At 38.1% G+C, this 15,786-nt stretch overlaps 1 protein-coding gene across 1 annotated transcript; it reads left to right on the top strand.

The window, feature by feature from the left end:
- The first annotated feature begins 397 nt into the window (after positions 1–397).
- LOC117596615 (carcinoembryonic antigen-related cell adhesion molecule 6) lies at positions 398–11,838 on the top strand. Its single transcript, XM_034302154.2, has 5 exons — positions 398–504; positions 1,000–1,335; positions 4,082–4,360; positions 6,128–6,394; positions 7,354–11,838. The coding sequence occupies exons 1-5, from the start codon at positions 447–449 to the stop codon at positions 7,473–7,475; spliced, it is 1,062 nt and encodes a 353-aa protein (XP_034158045.1). The 5' UTR covers positions 398–446; the 3' UTR covers positions 7,476–11,838.
- Positions 11,839–15,786: the final 3,948 nt, after the last annotated feature.

Raw genomic sequence — 15,786 nt, 5'->3', positions numbered from 1 at the left:
TGTATATATATATATATATATATATGTCTGAAATTACTCAAAATTTTGTGTGTAAGATCACTGCTTCAGATTTTTAAGTACATATTACATTTTACAGTGTAGGTATTAAGCAGAACAAGACATGGCTTTGCTGCAGAACATTTGCTCATCAAATAACACCAATAAAACACATTTATCATAAGGAAAATGTTGGGGCAGTTATCATGGTCAACTGCAAACAGAACACTATTCCCAAAAATAATTTGTAGTGATGTAACTTAAAATGTAAGCTTGGCTTATTTTCCATTCACTAAAATAGGAACAGGACCATTTAAAGACCACTAGAGGGCCTCACTACATGTTGGCTTCACTTTTCCGGCCCTGTTGGAGCAGCCACACATATATACACTCTTTACATCAAACTGACATATTATAACCAAACCTGGTTCCCAGCTGTGGCTCAGGGTATGTTTACAATGGATTTGTACAATTTGTGGTTGCTTTTGTTACTTCTGGCAGAAATGGGTAAGTATCTATACATCAGAAATTTTATGCCTCCCAATAAATGAATTCAAAATGTAAGTTGTTAATCTTTATAAAGAAAGGATCAGCATATGTGTTCAGCTCCACACATAAGACTGTTATACCACAGCATGATTGCTGAATCTGATTCAGGAACTAACTCTTGTGGACATTTCACCATTCCACAGCATTAAATGTAACTATAAACTGTTAAAATGTGTTGTTCATTAATAAATACTACATTGTAAGCTCTGCTTCACGTCGCCTGCATCACACCAGAACAATGTGGATTATTTTCATATAACTGCATGGTCTGTCAAGTGCTATTCCTTACTTAATCAACAGAGCATAAATATTAAACACATTATTACTGTCAGCATTACATTTAATTTTTAAAATAATCTTTTAAAGAAACTTATAATTTTACTTCTCAATGTAGGCTACAATGTCTAATGCATATTGTTTTATGGACACTTCTAATATCTCTTGAACCCTCAGGTGTCTGTTCTGGTGCCCAGCTTGTGATGCCAGAAGCGGTGAGCGGTGTGAGGGGTAAAAGTGTGAATTTCACGGCATCAGGTCCTCCTTCGGCTGAGGTCCAGACGGTGACGTGGTCGTTCATCCCCAAACCCGGTACCACTGTTCCCATCTACACGGCCACGAAGGAGAACGAGAAGGTGTCCAGCGCGTACAGCGGCCGCGTGAAATATTACAGGAGCACGTACACGCTCCAGCTCAACTCGCTCAGGGCCGAGGACAGCGGGACCTACACCCTGACCATCGTCGACTCCAACCTGGACCAGCTGGTGGACCAGACTGTGCTCGTGGTGCTGGGTACGTTACATCTATTTTTGTGCTTCAAAATACTTACATTTTATGCATTCCTTTATGTACACTCTAAAAGTTGTTTATTTGTACATGCAAGTGTGCCTTTTTTTTGTATTCACGCGCATTACTGTGACTTGTGCTCAGGTGGCTGGTATATGATCCATCCATCCATCCATTTTCTGTACTGCTTATCCTACACAGGGTCGCTGGGTGCCAACCCACCGCAGGGCACAATCACACACACACTCGCACACTACAGACAATTTAAGAACACCAATCAGCCTACAACACGTCCTTTTTATTTTATTTTATTTTTATTTTTTTACAGAAGTGGACAAATTTGTTGGTACCCTTCCATGAAAAAGAAGAGCCCACAACTATCTCTGAAATAATTTGAAAACAATGTTAATGGCATCAATCACTGTTAATTCCATGTTTAACACAAATCAGATATTACTTTTGATCTTCGATTAAACTGAATATTTTACATAATGAACCAAATGAAAATGACATGGACAAAAAAGATGGTACCCTTAATAGTTTGTTGCACCACCTTTAGCAGCAATCACTGCCAACAAGCGATCGCGGTAGTTTACGAGGAGACTTCTGCATCGGGTAACAGGTATTTTGGCCCACTGTTCCTGAGCAAACTGCTCTAACTGTCTGAGGTTTGAAAGGTGCCTTCTGCACACTGCATTTTTCAGATCTTTCCACAGATGTTCAATAGGATTCAGATCAGGGCTCACAGAGGGCCATTTAAGAATAGTCCAATGATTTTTCCCAGCCATTCTTGAGTCCTTTTAGCTGTGTGTTTTGGGTTATTATCCTGTTGGAGGACCCATGACCTGCGACTGAGGGAGAGCTTTCTGACACTGGGCAGCATGTTTCTCTCCAGGATGCCTCGATAGTCTTGAGCCTTCATTGTGCCCTGCACAGATTCAAGGCCCCCTGTACCAGATGCAGCAAAGCAGCCCCAAAACATGACTGAGCCCCCTCCATGTTTCACAGTAGGTATGGTGTTCTCTTCTTTGAAAGCTTCATTTTTTCTGTCTGTGAACATACAGCTGATGTGACTTGCCAAAAAGCTCTAGTTTTGTTTCGTCAGTCCAAAGGACATTCTCCCAGAAACCTTGTGGCTTGTCAACATGCATTTTAGCCAATTCCAGTCTGGATTTTTTTTATGTTTTTCTTTCAGTAATGGTGTTCTCCTGGGTCTTCTTCCATGGAGCCCATTGTTGTTTAAAATGCGATGGATGGTGTGATCAGATAGTGATGTTCCTTGACCTTGGAGTTCAGCTTGAATGGCTTTGGATGTTTTCCTTGGTTCTTTGTCTACCATCCGCTCAATCCTTCTGATCAGCCTGGGGTTGCGTTTCTTCTTGCGGCCATGTCCTGGGAGGTTGGCTACAATCCCATGGACCTTATACTTTTTAATAATATTTGCAACTGTAGTCACAGGAACATCAAACTGCTTGGAGATGGTCTTATAATAATAATAATAATAATAATAATAATAATACATTTTATTTATAAAGCACTTTACATTTTAAAGAAAATCTCAAAGTGCTACAGAAAAGAGTCATAATAACATACAGCAATTAAAACCAGCTGCCAACTGAGATTAGCACAGAAATTTAAACTCTAAATATTAAAACACTTTTTAAAAAGGTACGTTTTTAGACCCCTTTTAAAACCATCAGTCATTTGTGGAGCCCTCAGATGTTCAGGGAGGGCATTCCACAGGCGAGGAGCAGCGGCGCAAAAGGCTCGATCCCCAATGGTGCGGGTCTTAGTCCTAGGGGGGAGGAGACGATGAGTGTTTGTAGAGCGGAGAGGACATGCTGAAATCTGTGGGGTGAGGAGTTCTTTAAGGTAAGTGGGATATATAGCCTTTACCTTTAAGATGGCTATCTACAGTTTTCTTTCTGGGCTCCTCGGACAACTCTCTCCTTTGCTTTTTCTGGTCTATATTCAGTATGGTGCACACAATGATACCAACCTACACAGTGGCACATTTTCTCTCTTTAAATAGGCTGATTGGCTGTTACACAGATTGAAGACACCTGTGACACTAATTAAGGTTAAATTAGTTTGAAACATGATTAGAATGCAATAATTTCTAATCTTTTTAGGGGAACCAAGAAATCTGTCCAGGCTGTTTTAGATTATCTTGGTAAAATAAACAATAAGTCATTTCTCTTCACAATTTTATTGGTTTAATCTATCACATACTATAGGCAGGCAGGTATATAAGAGACTATTGCTTTTGGTTTAATCACTTTTCAGGAGCAATGAATCATTCTTTCAAAGAACTGTAAGGGTACCAACAAATTTGTCCACATCTGTATTTGTTTTTTATTGCAAGTTTAGAAACATAAAAGCGATGCTGAACACTCAGATGGGAACTGGGTTTGGCCATTTTGAACGGAGATTCGGAAAAAAATGCACCAGTTCTGTGCAGCCTCATGTACTCATTTAAAAGGAGTGTGAGACTGAGACTGCAGTGAGATTTTGAATTCTCCTCTGTTGAACCAGAGGTATAAGAAATATCACTGAGCACTCACATGGTGAATGAGACCGATTATAGCTGTCAGAATCTAAATCAGTCAAGTTTTTTTTTTTTTCCAAAAAGTACACCAACTGTGGTGGAAAATTACAAATGCAAAATTAATGTTTTGAATATTATGAATATATTTTAACTGTATGCCTCTTTGACCCTCTCTTTTCTAACAAACCCATGCATCTCCCACAGAGCCTTTGGCAGATGTGAATATCTTCTCCAACCTTCCTGAAGCAGTGGAATTCAACAGCACTGTAGTTCTTACCTGCTCTGCCAAAGGGTCTGATCTCTCCTACAGCTGGCTGAACAATTCAGCTCCCGTGGTGGTGGATGGGAAGCATGTGGTGCAGAACGGCAGAGAGCTCGCCATTAGTCAGGTTTTTCGTACAGACCTGCAAGGGCCAATCTACTGCATAGCCAAGAACCAAGTGGAATCTGCAACCAGTTCTGCTTTCACCCTCACTGTCAACTGTAAGTCCACAAAAACTAGGGTTGTTGAGTGTACATCTGAGTGCTAAAGAGTGTCTGCTAACATGCACTAAATGCTGATGGGTGCAACAATCGATTTATATTTCAAATATACAAATAACACAAATAACCTGGAAAGTATGCAGAGCATGATTTAAAAAAATGGTTTAAGCCATGGCCACAGCACGAGTGTATTACGTGGCTGAAAAAAAATGCAAAAGTGCAAATGCACTTCACTCTGGAATTGTTTGGATGCCAGGCCCTTCACTCAGCCTCCCGCCACCCAATTTATATAAATCTTTGAACTGTTTCAGTGGCCTTGCTTTCATAATGAATCCAACAGAGAGATTTTTATCATTTAGAGAGTTGGATAAAGAAAGGCTTTGGATGCTTTGTTAGATAACTACACAGTTATGCTAACAATGCTAACAGTAATAGTTTCATCTGAAAATGAACTTGTTATAAATAAATAACAGGGCAGCAGAAGTACTTTTAACCATCCTCATAAATATGTATGAGTCAAATTCTGCTGAGTTTTAGTGCTATAATTTGTATGGCTGAATGGCTGAGTGGGCAAAAGCTAAATGCTAAAATGCTAACATCAGTCACCCGGCACACTGGAGACACTGTACTCCAATTCTAGCTGCTGTAACAAGCAGAGTACCTGCATAAGTCACTCAGGATAAGTGAAATCTAATTGTCATTAATCATAATGAGCCGAATCCCGTGTGTTTTAATGCTGTAATTGGCTTTCGTGCACTTGAATGGCCAGGTGGTCAAAAGCTAACTGATAAAATGCTAACATCAGCCAGCCCTATTACAGAGCTCAGTCACTCAGGATAAATCAAATGTAAACTAGCCTATAGCCATGCTATTCACTGTTGTTAACAGTTAGTGAAAGTGTTTTAGCTGTGAAAGAGCACTGCAGAAGTGCTCCGTTGTATTTCAGCATTGAGGTGTCGAGTGGAACTGACAGGCGAATCAAACATGAGCTAGTCAGTTGGAGGAAGTGTCTGGCTTTATCAGCTACCTCTGTGTAAGAACTGTGTGCTGGGTAAAGTGTAAAGCAGAATTAATTAAAGTTGCTTGTTGTATAGAGAGAGCGCCATACATCAATACCTTTTTATTATGCGGTGCCTTACTATTGGACTGTGTATTATTATTCTTACTACACTACTGTTCATTGTTATTCATTTCCCCATTATTCTGTTATTCTATCATCATTATTCTTTAGTTAGGTCATTTTATCACCTATATCTAAATAACAAAGTAAGACAATGACCTTAATAAATAAACAGGCAACCTTGTTATTTGAAAGTGATGTCTAATGATGCTAATGATAATGCTAATCACAATCATATGTGAATTGTAAATTCACATATTAACAATATATTTTTTTGAATCCATTTATTTCTGTAAAGCTGCTTTGTGACAATGTCCATTGTTAAAAGCGCTATACAAATAAAACTGAATTGAATTTAATTAATTCTTAGGATAGCTGAACTTGGTAATTCTAGCTGAAATGTACTCTACAGGCCACTGTAGGTCTTCGGGGCAGAGCTTTGTGAACATGGGCGGAAAGTGGCAGGGTGAGCTCGAGGAAAAAAATGTAAAAATAATAATTAAATTGTTGAACCCACCCAATTAACCTTCAGAGACCTATTCTTGAAAAAAAAGACTAATCTTTTTTAAGTTGGCAAAGAATGACTAATTACTTTTAATTGTCTTACTTTGCCAACTTAATCACACATCCTTCCCCTGAATCTTCAGATGGCCCTGATCTTATTACTATAAAACGAGAGCCTGCTGATGATGTCCTGAACAAGGGATCCAACCTCACATTGTCATGCTCAGCCCAGTCCAGCCCTGCTGCTGAGATCATATGGCTTTTTAATGAAGTCAAGCTTCCCCAGAACACTGCTACACTAGTTCTCTCCAACTTTGGAAGAAATCAGAGTGGCAACTACAGCTGCATTGCCTACAACAGCAAGACCAAGCGTTATGTCACTTCAGAGGTCACCACACTGACTCTCGCAGGTGAGTCCAAACCTCCATGTACATGTGAACTTAAAAAAATATTTTAAATGGGTAACAAGACCTTAATGCAGGTTGTAATTGAAAAATAAAAACTGTAAATTTCTGTGGTCAGAGGAAATCTTTTTACTGGTCATTGTAACAAACTAAAACTTCTTCTCAGTATCTATACCATGTGACACCAGCCAACCGCATCTTTTTAAAACTGCTGCTCATGCAACGTCAGGAGGTGGCTCATGCAACACACTCCGTTATCTGCCCCTTCTGCATGTATGAGCTCACAATTATAGGGTGAACACTTTTCTGTTGTGCCACTCGGGAGACCAGTATCTATACCAAGTTGCTCACAAATCAAGTCCAGTCATCTTTACTTACTACTACAATACTCCTTGGATAACTTGGGAATCCAGAAATCCAAATACACAAACAGTGTATACTTGTGAAGCGTTTAATCTCATCAGTCTAACAGTCTGGTGGTGAAGGGTAAAGTCCATGCACAAATCTGTTGTCACTATTCACTTGAATTGAAATCCATATTCTGCTTGGGGGTTGGGGTTCGATTCTTGTCTCCACGATTCCCAAATCCTGTGTGTGTGTGGAGTCTGCATGTTCTCTCATGTTTCCTCCGGGTATTCCAGTTTCCTCCCCAGTCCAAAGACACGCATTGTAGGCTGATTGGCATCTCTAAATTGTCCAGAGTGAGTGTGTGTGTGTGTGTGATTGTGCCCTGCAGTGGATTGGCACCCCGTCAAGGGTGTCGCCCGCCTTATGCCCTGAGTACCCTGCGATATTCTCCAGACCCTGTGTAGGATAATCGGTACAGAAAATGGATGAATGGATTCTACTGAATTGGTCGTGATATGGCAGGTCATGATATGCTATAAAATAAGTATGGATTGCATTGTAATGTCTCTATTTCTGTATGTGTTTCTGTATCTTGCGTGGTTTATGTACAAATGCAGGAGAGAGGGAATCGGATGGCCAGTTGTCTGAAGGAGCCATCGCTGGAATTGTCATAGCTGTCCTATTGCTCGTGGCAATCATTATGGTCATCATCTACAAGAGGCAACAGATTCAAGATTGAATTTACTGTTCATTCTACAGTTATTATTACCTCTTCTTCAACAACTGCTCTGACCTGCTTAGCAACCTGCTGAAGAGTCGCTTTCTGTCCCAGACGTACAGCACTTTTTCAGCTTTTTCTATGTGTTCAGTAAATGTTATATTTCCAACTGTATAAAATATATTATTTATGATATCTGACAAAGGTATTAAAGGAACACTCTGTAGCAAGATTTCCCAGTTTAGAATACTTGGGAAACCCCCTCCTGATTATGCATCTTGGAGGTGGATGCAAAATTTTAAAAACTACAATGGTTATGATGGATATTTGGGTGGGAGGGGAATGGAGGGAGAAGGGAGGAATGGGGGCAGTGCTCAGTGAAGCCAGATAGCTAATTGGCTACTGCTAATAAGCAATCACTTTGCTTTTTAAGTAATTTATTACAATGGAATGAATGGATTACTCAAGGACAGAAATGACTCAACAGATGTAGATTTTTTGAGTTACTGTTACACAGTGATTATATAACCATACATGTTCAAGCCAGAATATATAGCAACTGTAGGTCTTTCAAAATTACACTGAGCCACATAACTGAAGTTAGCAAAAACACAATTAGCTACCATAATGTTAGCTAGCAATGTTACATGAGTATTTACTTTTATTAACAACTTACTAGCCATCTTACTAGTAGTTACATAGGTGAGAAAAAGCCTTTGCAAATGGACATTACCTAGTTCTCCTATCACAGTTTGGCTCCTTTTGTCAGGTTGGCTGGGCATGGAGCTCTCCTTTGGTGTGCGTTTTGTACTAAACACAGGCAGAATCACTCTTTTCTTTAGCATCTTCCTTGGTGGAAGATGCAGTATCTAGTCATGCTAGATATATCTTGTTGTCAGGACTACATTACCCAGCAGCACGTCACGAGATCATGCGCACCTGAGTCACATTAATGTCTAATGAGCACTGGTATTTAAGTTCTGTCTTTGGCAGCACACTTTGTCTAGTGTTTGTTGTGTTCTTGTGTTTCTAGTTTATGTTCTTAGTATTTGTGTTTGTGTTGCACCAATTAAACAATATCTGCACTTGCATCTGCTTCTGACTCCACTCCCTGAAATTTGTTGGTTGCTAAAGGTGGAAAATGTTCTAACATGATTTATCTTTGTTTCACTTTCACGAAATCCTGCAATTTTTATAGACTTTTTATATCCACTGTATGTCTGCTTGATGAAAATTAACATGACTTGCACCTTTGCTTTAAGTCTAATCACAGAAATCCACTTACATCTTAATTATTGTGGTTCAAAATGCCTAAATATTAAGTTGAACATTTTTAAAACTATGTTTAAAGCAGCCATGTAGAACTGTGTAGTCCTATCTCACTAAGAGAACAAGTATTTACTGCATTCCGTCTGTTTTCACCTGCCAGAAACTGTACCACTTTTAGCTCTGCAGCTTCAATACTCTGTTTTGTGCTTATCAGCATTTTCAAACAATAATTCATGTAATTTCATTTGACAATCATTCTATATTGTCACCTCACATCTAGTTTCTAGTTACTCATATCTTTGACCCATGTCTATTCTACTGTATCAACGGGTTTTTCTGGCCAATTTATTCAAAAAAACAAACAACAGAACCATTGCCTAATAAGTAAAATAAATAAATTTAAATAAATAAATTTATACTATTTATATAAATGATTTATCTAATGTCTCAAATATCCTTACTCCAATAATGTTTGCAGATGACACAACCCTTCTCTCTCATTCAAATTTCAACTCGCTGATTAAGAATGCGAATATTGGTTTAACTGCTTATGCTACATGGTTTAGATTTATTATAGTCTAATTTATCCCTATCTTTCATACTGTAATATAGTTTGGGCAAGTACTTTTCCTACTACTCTTCATAAAATTTTGGTTCTAGAGAAATGTTTTGTTAGGATTGTAACCCGATCAGAGTCATATATTTCATCGTCTCCTTTTTTTTTCAGAAATTTCAGATTTTTACTATTTATAACATTAATATTTTTCAATATTTAATAGTTTTCATTTATAAGATACATTTAAGTGAAGGGAATATTCCTGAGCAAGGAATTCAAGCCTTACTTTAAAGCAAATTCATAGGTCCATTCTTACTCAACTCATCAATCTTCAGATTTTCATTTTCCTAAATTTCTCACTTGTACAGGTCAATTCTCAATAAGATTTAGGGGTATCAAATTTTCCCACCTGGTAAAAAAAATGTTCGTCTATAATATGCTATAAAAGTTTAAAAGATCATTTAATTGCTGTCTTGTAACTGTTTTTCCCTTTATTATGTATTCCATGTTTCCATGAATTATTTTTTATTTATTTCATTTATAGTGATATATATTATTATTGTTGTTCAGGTGTATAAACCAATATCCCCCTCATGTTACTTATACATGCTTACACACATATATACTCAAGCATCTTTTATAGATGAATACATACATGTATGCACATTCATACAGTGCATGCACATACACACTGACATATACATATATACATGCTGTTCACCTATTTCTGTATTTATATTTTTGTTGTTATGATATATATTGGTATTATTAGTTTATCATTCTGATGTAGCTTTATTATCTTCTGTATGTTAATTTAGCGTTCTCTATAACTTTTGAAAATTTAACATTGTTAAGGTAGAGGCTTTAAATAAGCCTTCACGGGTATTTGTCTCTCCCTGCACTGTATATTTGTATTCTTACTACTTTTCTTTTTGTGTATTTTTAATCATGCAAAATAATAATAAAGAAAGAATAAAGAAATAAGGGCCTATGTTCCAAAGAACACACAAAATCAAGCAGTCAGAGCATAAAACCAACAGTGAAGCAAATGGAATGTGTTGAAGTAAGGAGGGTTGGGATGGTATGATATCAAAGCAACAATACAGTTGGGATAAGACAAAATGAAAATACAACAATAAATATACATACAATTATACATATACGCAACATACAATACACACAGTATACAGTATGTACACAAAAACATCCACATTAAATATTTACCATAAAAGCTTAAGCAACAGTGAATTGCACAGCTCCCTAGATCTTGCTATTTATTTTTTTAATTGAAACTGAGTGTTCAAATATACAAATGAGTTCTTGTGCCAGCAGAGTTATAAGAGTATCTTATCACTATACATGCACCTTCTCCCAGAGGGCAGGAGCTGATATTCAGAGTGGAGGATATGGGATGGATAGATGCATGGACTAATGAGAAATGGATTAAAGTGACATGTATTCCTTCTTTCCTATGACTCTTATGGCACTTTTCACAATGGAGGCAAGCTGTGATTTTAATTGTGCTGTGGGATTACCATACCATACCTGTATCCCATAACCGATCAAGCTCTCTAGAACCACTCAGTAAAACAAAAATGTTTCTGGCTGATCTTAGATTAGACACTCTAAGACTAGATTATCAACTTGGGCTTTACAGGTGAATGTATTATCAATATGGACAACTAGGTATTTGTAAAAGCATACTGGTCAAATGCCACAATACCATCCAATACCATCTTTTCTCTTTTTCCTCACGTTTAAACTGGGTAGTTAACCTCACACCAATGCACAAAGGTTTCTATTGCAGAGTGTTAATCTGTGTGAGAAACTTAACTTAATAGACTTAAGATAGCATTATCAGCAGAGAACATCACTATGTAATTGTGTGGATGTTTGCTCACACACTCATTCATGTAGAAAGTAAAAGGATAGATGAGCTCATACAATCCTGAGGAGCACCTCTGCTGAAGGTGTTGGGGTCAGAGAGATTGGTGCTCGTATGTTTTATATATTGGATGTGATTTGTGAAGAATGAAAAGTACCATTTAATATTAAAAGGGTTGACAGTAATCTGTTTCAAAGTATGTGGGGCTGTGGAGTGTTAAATGCTGAATTAAAATAAAAAAAAAGGCATGTATATGCATTAGTGTCTTCTAGATGATTAAGGATCAGATGGGTGATGGTGTTAATCACACCATCAGTGCCCCACTCCTATCTGTTAGCAAACTCAAATGGGTCTAACCATGGCTTTACTTCAGCTTTGAGAATGGATACCACATATTTCTTCATGCACTTCATCAACAGAAGATAAAGTCACAGGACTGCAGTCATTATTGTCATTTGAACAAGGTTTCTTTGTCACTGGTGTAATAACAGTTGGGAAAAGTGTGTGAGTCCAATGAATATTGGAAAATAGGGACCCAAGCTGGGGTCAGCTCCTCTGTCTTCAGCAATTGCTACGAACTACGAATTTTGCACTCAAGGCTCCATCACTGAACAGTTGATAACTTCAACAAAATAGACTTCGAGTTAAAACTGTCTGGCTGCTTTATGTCCCAGGACTCCCTCATGTCTGTGTTAGCTTCTGGCTCTCCCTTTTAGTTATGCTGTCATAGCTAGTCTTGCCGGAGTCCCTGCTTGCTCTCTGCATGCAAAGTACATCATGCTTAACCATTAGAGGACAAAAGCTTACCTAACAATCTCTCCCTCTCTCTCTCTCTCTCTCTCCCTCTCTCTCTGTCGAGCTACACATGCTACTCCTGAGATGCCAGTGATCCTGATCCCTTCTGCTCTCCAGACCTGCCTGATCCATCCTGATGCCCTACTTCTGGTTGGAGTTCTCATCGGTTGGAGATCACTCGCTGCTGCTGGGGCCCCACATGGACGGCCTGAAGATCATTGGGATTGCTGGGGATGGTGCTGCTTGGGGACGGTGGAGATGGCTTTGGACTGCGGTTCATATGGAGAGTTGTACTGTAGTGGCTTTGGGGCTGCGGTTGCTGCAAGCAGTTTTGTACTCAGGGCTCCATCAGTGGACAGTGGATAGTTTCAACAATCCGGACTTCATGTGAAAACTGTGATGAATTTACTGGTTGCACATTTGCACTATTTGTCCGTTATAGAAGGGAATGATTTATAATCACACTATCCGTTGCACCCAGATGAGGATGGGTTCCCTTTTGAGTCTGGTTCCTCTCAAGGTTTCTTCCTCATATCATCTCAGGGAGTTTTTCCTCACCACCATCACCTCTGGCTTGCAGTTACAGTCAGGGAATTGTATAATATTACTCATATGTTAGAAGTTCCTGATACAATGCCCAAAAATTATAGCTACAACGTAGGTGGATGAAATATACTGACAACTCTGTATACAGTACATTGTATTGAAATTTTATGTTGTTGTACAGATTACTGTATTTAAACTGTTATTATCTTTTGATTTTCTGGATCAATTCTTCAGCAATTTTGTATTTTTTATTTTTTTTTTACCCACAAGATGATTCCACTGGGCAACTGCAAGAACAGCCCTCATTGGAGGAACACACCATTAGGGCTGGCCTTCACTCTCCCTCACATGGTGTTTCAACCTCTATACTCAATCAATATTGTGTTCTTATCAAGGAATTCCCATTTCCCTCCACTTGCCCACTCAATTTCTCTCTAGTGGCCCAGGAAAACCCCACATTGATGCATATACTATGAGATGTTCTCTTCTTCCCACTATATTTTGACCCCACTGTCCCTGTTCACTGAAGAGTAAATTTACATTGTTTTAATTCTTTCTATCTTCAGACCTAAGATGCAACAGATGTTCCACCAAATTTGAATGAACACTGCTCCTCCATAATGATGATAATCAGGATAGGCTTCTCAGTTCCAAGCTTGGGAGGCAAAAAATTTAAAATCTGTTCCCAGAAGCATCAAAATATATCATTGCTGGCAAATGCCAAAAACAATACAGAGCTTAGTGTCAAAGTTATTTACACCTGTATGTCAACTCTGTTTTAGATTTAATTCTCTCCTCTTGGTCTTTTGAATATGATGTATGTATAAGCAGGGGCAAGTACATTTATGATTTATATTCATATTGACTAGGGGTTGCATGAATACTATTTTTTACTAGTCGACCAGTAATTCAAAAAAGTAGTTGACTAGTCTTTATCATAGTTAAAGCAAAAGATGTTTCAGGATGTCACTATTTTTACGCTGTGGGCTTTGTGCAGCATAGACCGCACCAAACCACACTTCAGTTAACAGCTGTACATATGCTACGAATTACATTTCCAGCTTCAATGCTTTTTTAGGCTACACTGTTAACAAAAGTAATTAAATCAGTGCAAAATTTGTGCAAAATAATTCATCATTGTATGATATTACACTATTTAAGGATGTGCCAGTTCTTAAAATGCACTCTTGTGAACAAACTGCTCACTGACTTTGCTGATTAACTGACAGCGTGGCACAGAAACTGCATGTGCCAACCACACGTCCCCAGCTAGCAGACACCCACGTGTCCGCAAGACCCATCAGCTAGGCCCCAACATGGTGACTGATATCAACAGGTTCATAATCTCATGCTCACACTGCGCCCAAGCCAAGGCCCATCAAACACTCCCTGCAGGAAAATTAATCTCTAGAATGGGCCAACCAGAAGACAGGAGGTTTTAAAGAACCTGCTGTGCCACCAACCAGTTTGCTGAATGCCTGACACTCTTTTTTTGACCTACATTTTGGAATTGTTTACCAGCCTGCTGCTTTTAATAAAGCATCATTTGCAACTGTATCCTCTTTTGACACATGACGTAGTGTATGTTTTATAATATATTTATGTGTAGCTTTCTTATTTTTAAACTTTGTGCATTTTATTTGTGTGTTTTCTTTCCTGTCACAAATTCTACAAATTTTCAAAGGATTCACTTAATTGGAGTAATCAAATATCCTTAAGATATTAGGCAAATTATTAAAAGTTTTTATCCTGTTGATACAATCATCATCTAGTTGTATTTCATTGGGAGAATTTTTCCATTGGACTGGTGCCTCTTTTCATAGAATTATTATTAAATTATTAGTATTACTAATTTATTTAAATAATAATTACATATACAGCCTTAGGAGTACACCCTCCTTAATTTCTATGTTTTTATTTATCAGGGCCTAAATAACAATTTTGTGTTCCTCACCAACTTCTATACACAAACAAATAACCTCAGGTGACAACAAAAAAACACAACAGATTTCAATATGTAGTCATTTTTATCCCCAAAAGTAATGTAACATTCAGAAACCAGGTGGGAAAAAATAAGTACACCCTGTAATTCAATAATATGTAGAACCATCTTTAGCAACAATAACATGAAGTAAACTTTTCTGTAGGAGTTTTTCAGTCTCTCACATCGTTTTGTAGAAATTTTGTCCCACTCTTCTTTACAACATTGCTTCAGTTCATTTACAGCTCTCTTAAGATCCCACCACAGCATCTCAGTGGGGTTCATCAGTCCAAAGGATATTGTTCCAGAGCTTTTGTAGTTTGTTAAGATGCAGTTTTGCAAACTTAAACCCTGCTGCTATATTCATTTTGGAGAGAAGGGGCTTTTTCCTAGCCACCCTTTTCATGAAAGTCATACTTGTTCAGTCTTTCTCTGATTGTGCTGTCATGAACATAAATGTTTAATGTGCTTACAGAGGACTGTAGGTCACATGATGTAGCTTCTGGGTTTTTCTTTATATCTCTGAGCATTAAACGGTGATTAAACATGACCTTGGACTGAATTTGCTGGGATGCTTACTCCTGGGAAGATCGGCAACTGTCCTTCTCACTGTAGAATGGTGAATTTCAAATTGCTTGGAGATGGCCTTATAACCTTTTCCGGATTGATGAGCAGCAACAATTTCTCCTCTGAGATCATGGCTGATGTTCTTTCTTCTTGGCATGATGTAGACACACACCTAGGTGCTCCATAACACCAAACTGCCAAAAGTTCTGCTTTTATAGGGATAGTAACACTTCTTGATGATTAATTAATCTTGTGCATTTCGTTAGTAACACCTGGCTTGTGAAAGGGTGTAGTGGTTTGTGAATGTTGGTTTACCTTTTGGGAAAAATGACTACATACTGAAATCTGTTGTGTTTTTTGTTGTCATCTGAGTTTATTTGTTTGTTAGAAGTTGGTTTATAGGGTGTAGGGTATAGGGTGGAGGTTGTACAGGGTGTATATATATATATACACACACACGTATATATAATGTGGAAAAAGTGTTTACACAGAATTTTGCATTGTGCTGCTGCCACATTATCGGCTGATTAAACAACTGCATGAATGTGCAGGTTAAAGTGGATGGTGAGTGCACTCTCTTATAAACCCCTGTTTAGAGTAAGGAAGCATCATCACCATAAAAGAGATCAGCAGGAAGTGAAACTATCTGCAGTTATGAACAAGAACAGGAAATGGCTATGGTTTAGGCATAGCAGAAGTGGGAGCTTGACATTTATAAAGTACAAAGCCAGTT

This window comes from Pangasianodon hypophthalmus, chromosome 30 (genome assembly GCF_027358585.1).
Source record: "Pangasianodon hypophthalmus isolate fPanHyp1 chromosome 30, fPanHyp1.pri, whole genome shotgun sequence".
NCBI classification, from domain to species: Eukaryota; Metazoa; Chordata; class Actinopteri; order Siluriformes; family Pangasiidae; genus Pangasianodon; species Pangasianodon hypophthalmus.
This window is presented reverse-complemented; position numbering and strand designations above follow the sequence as displayed.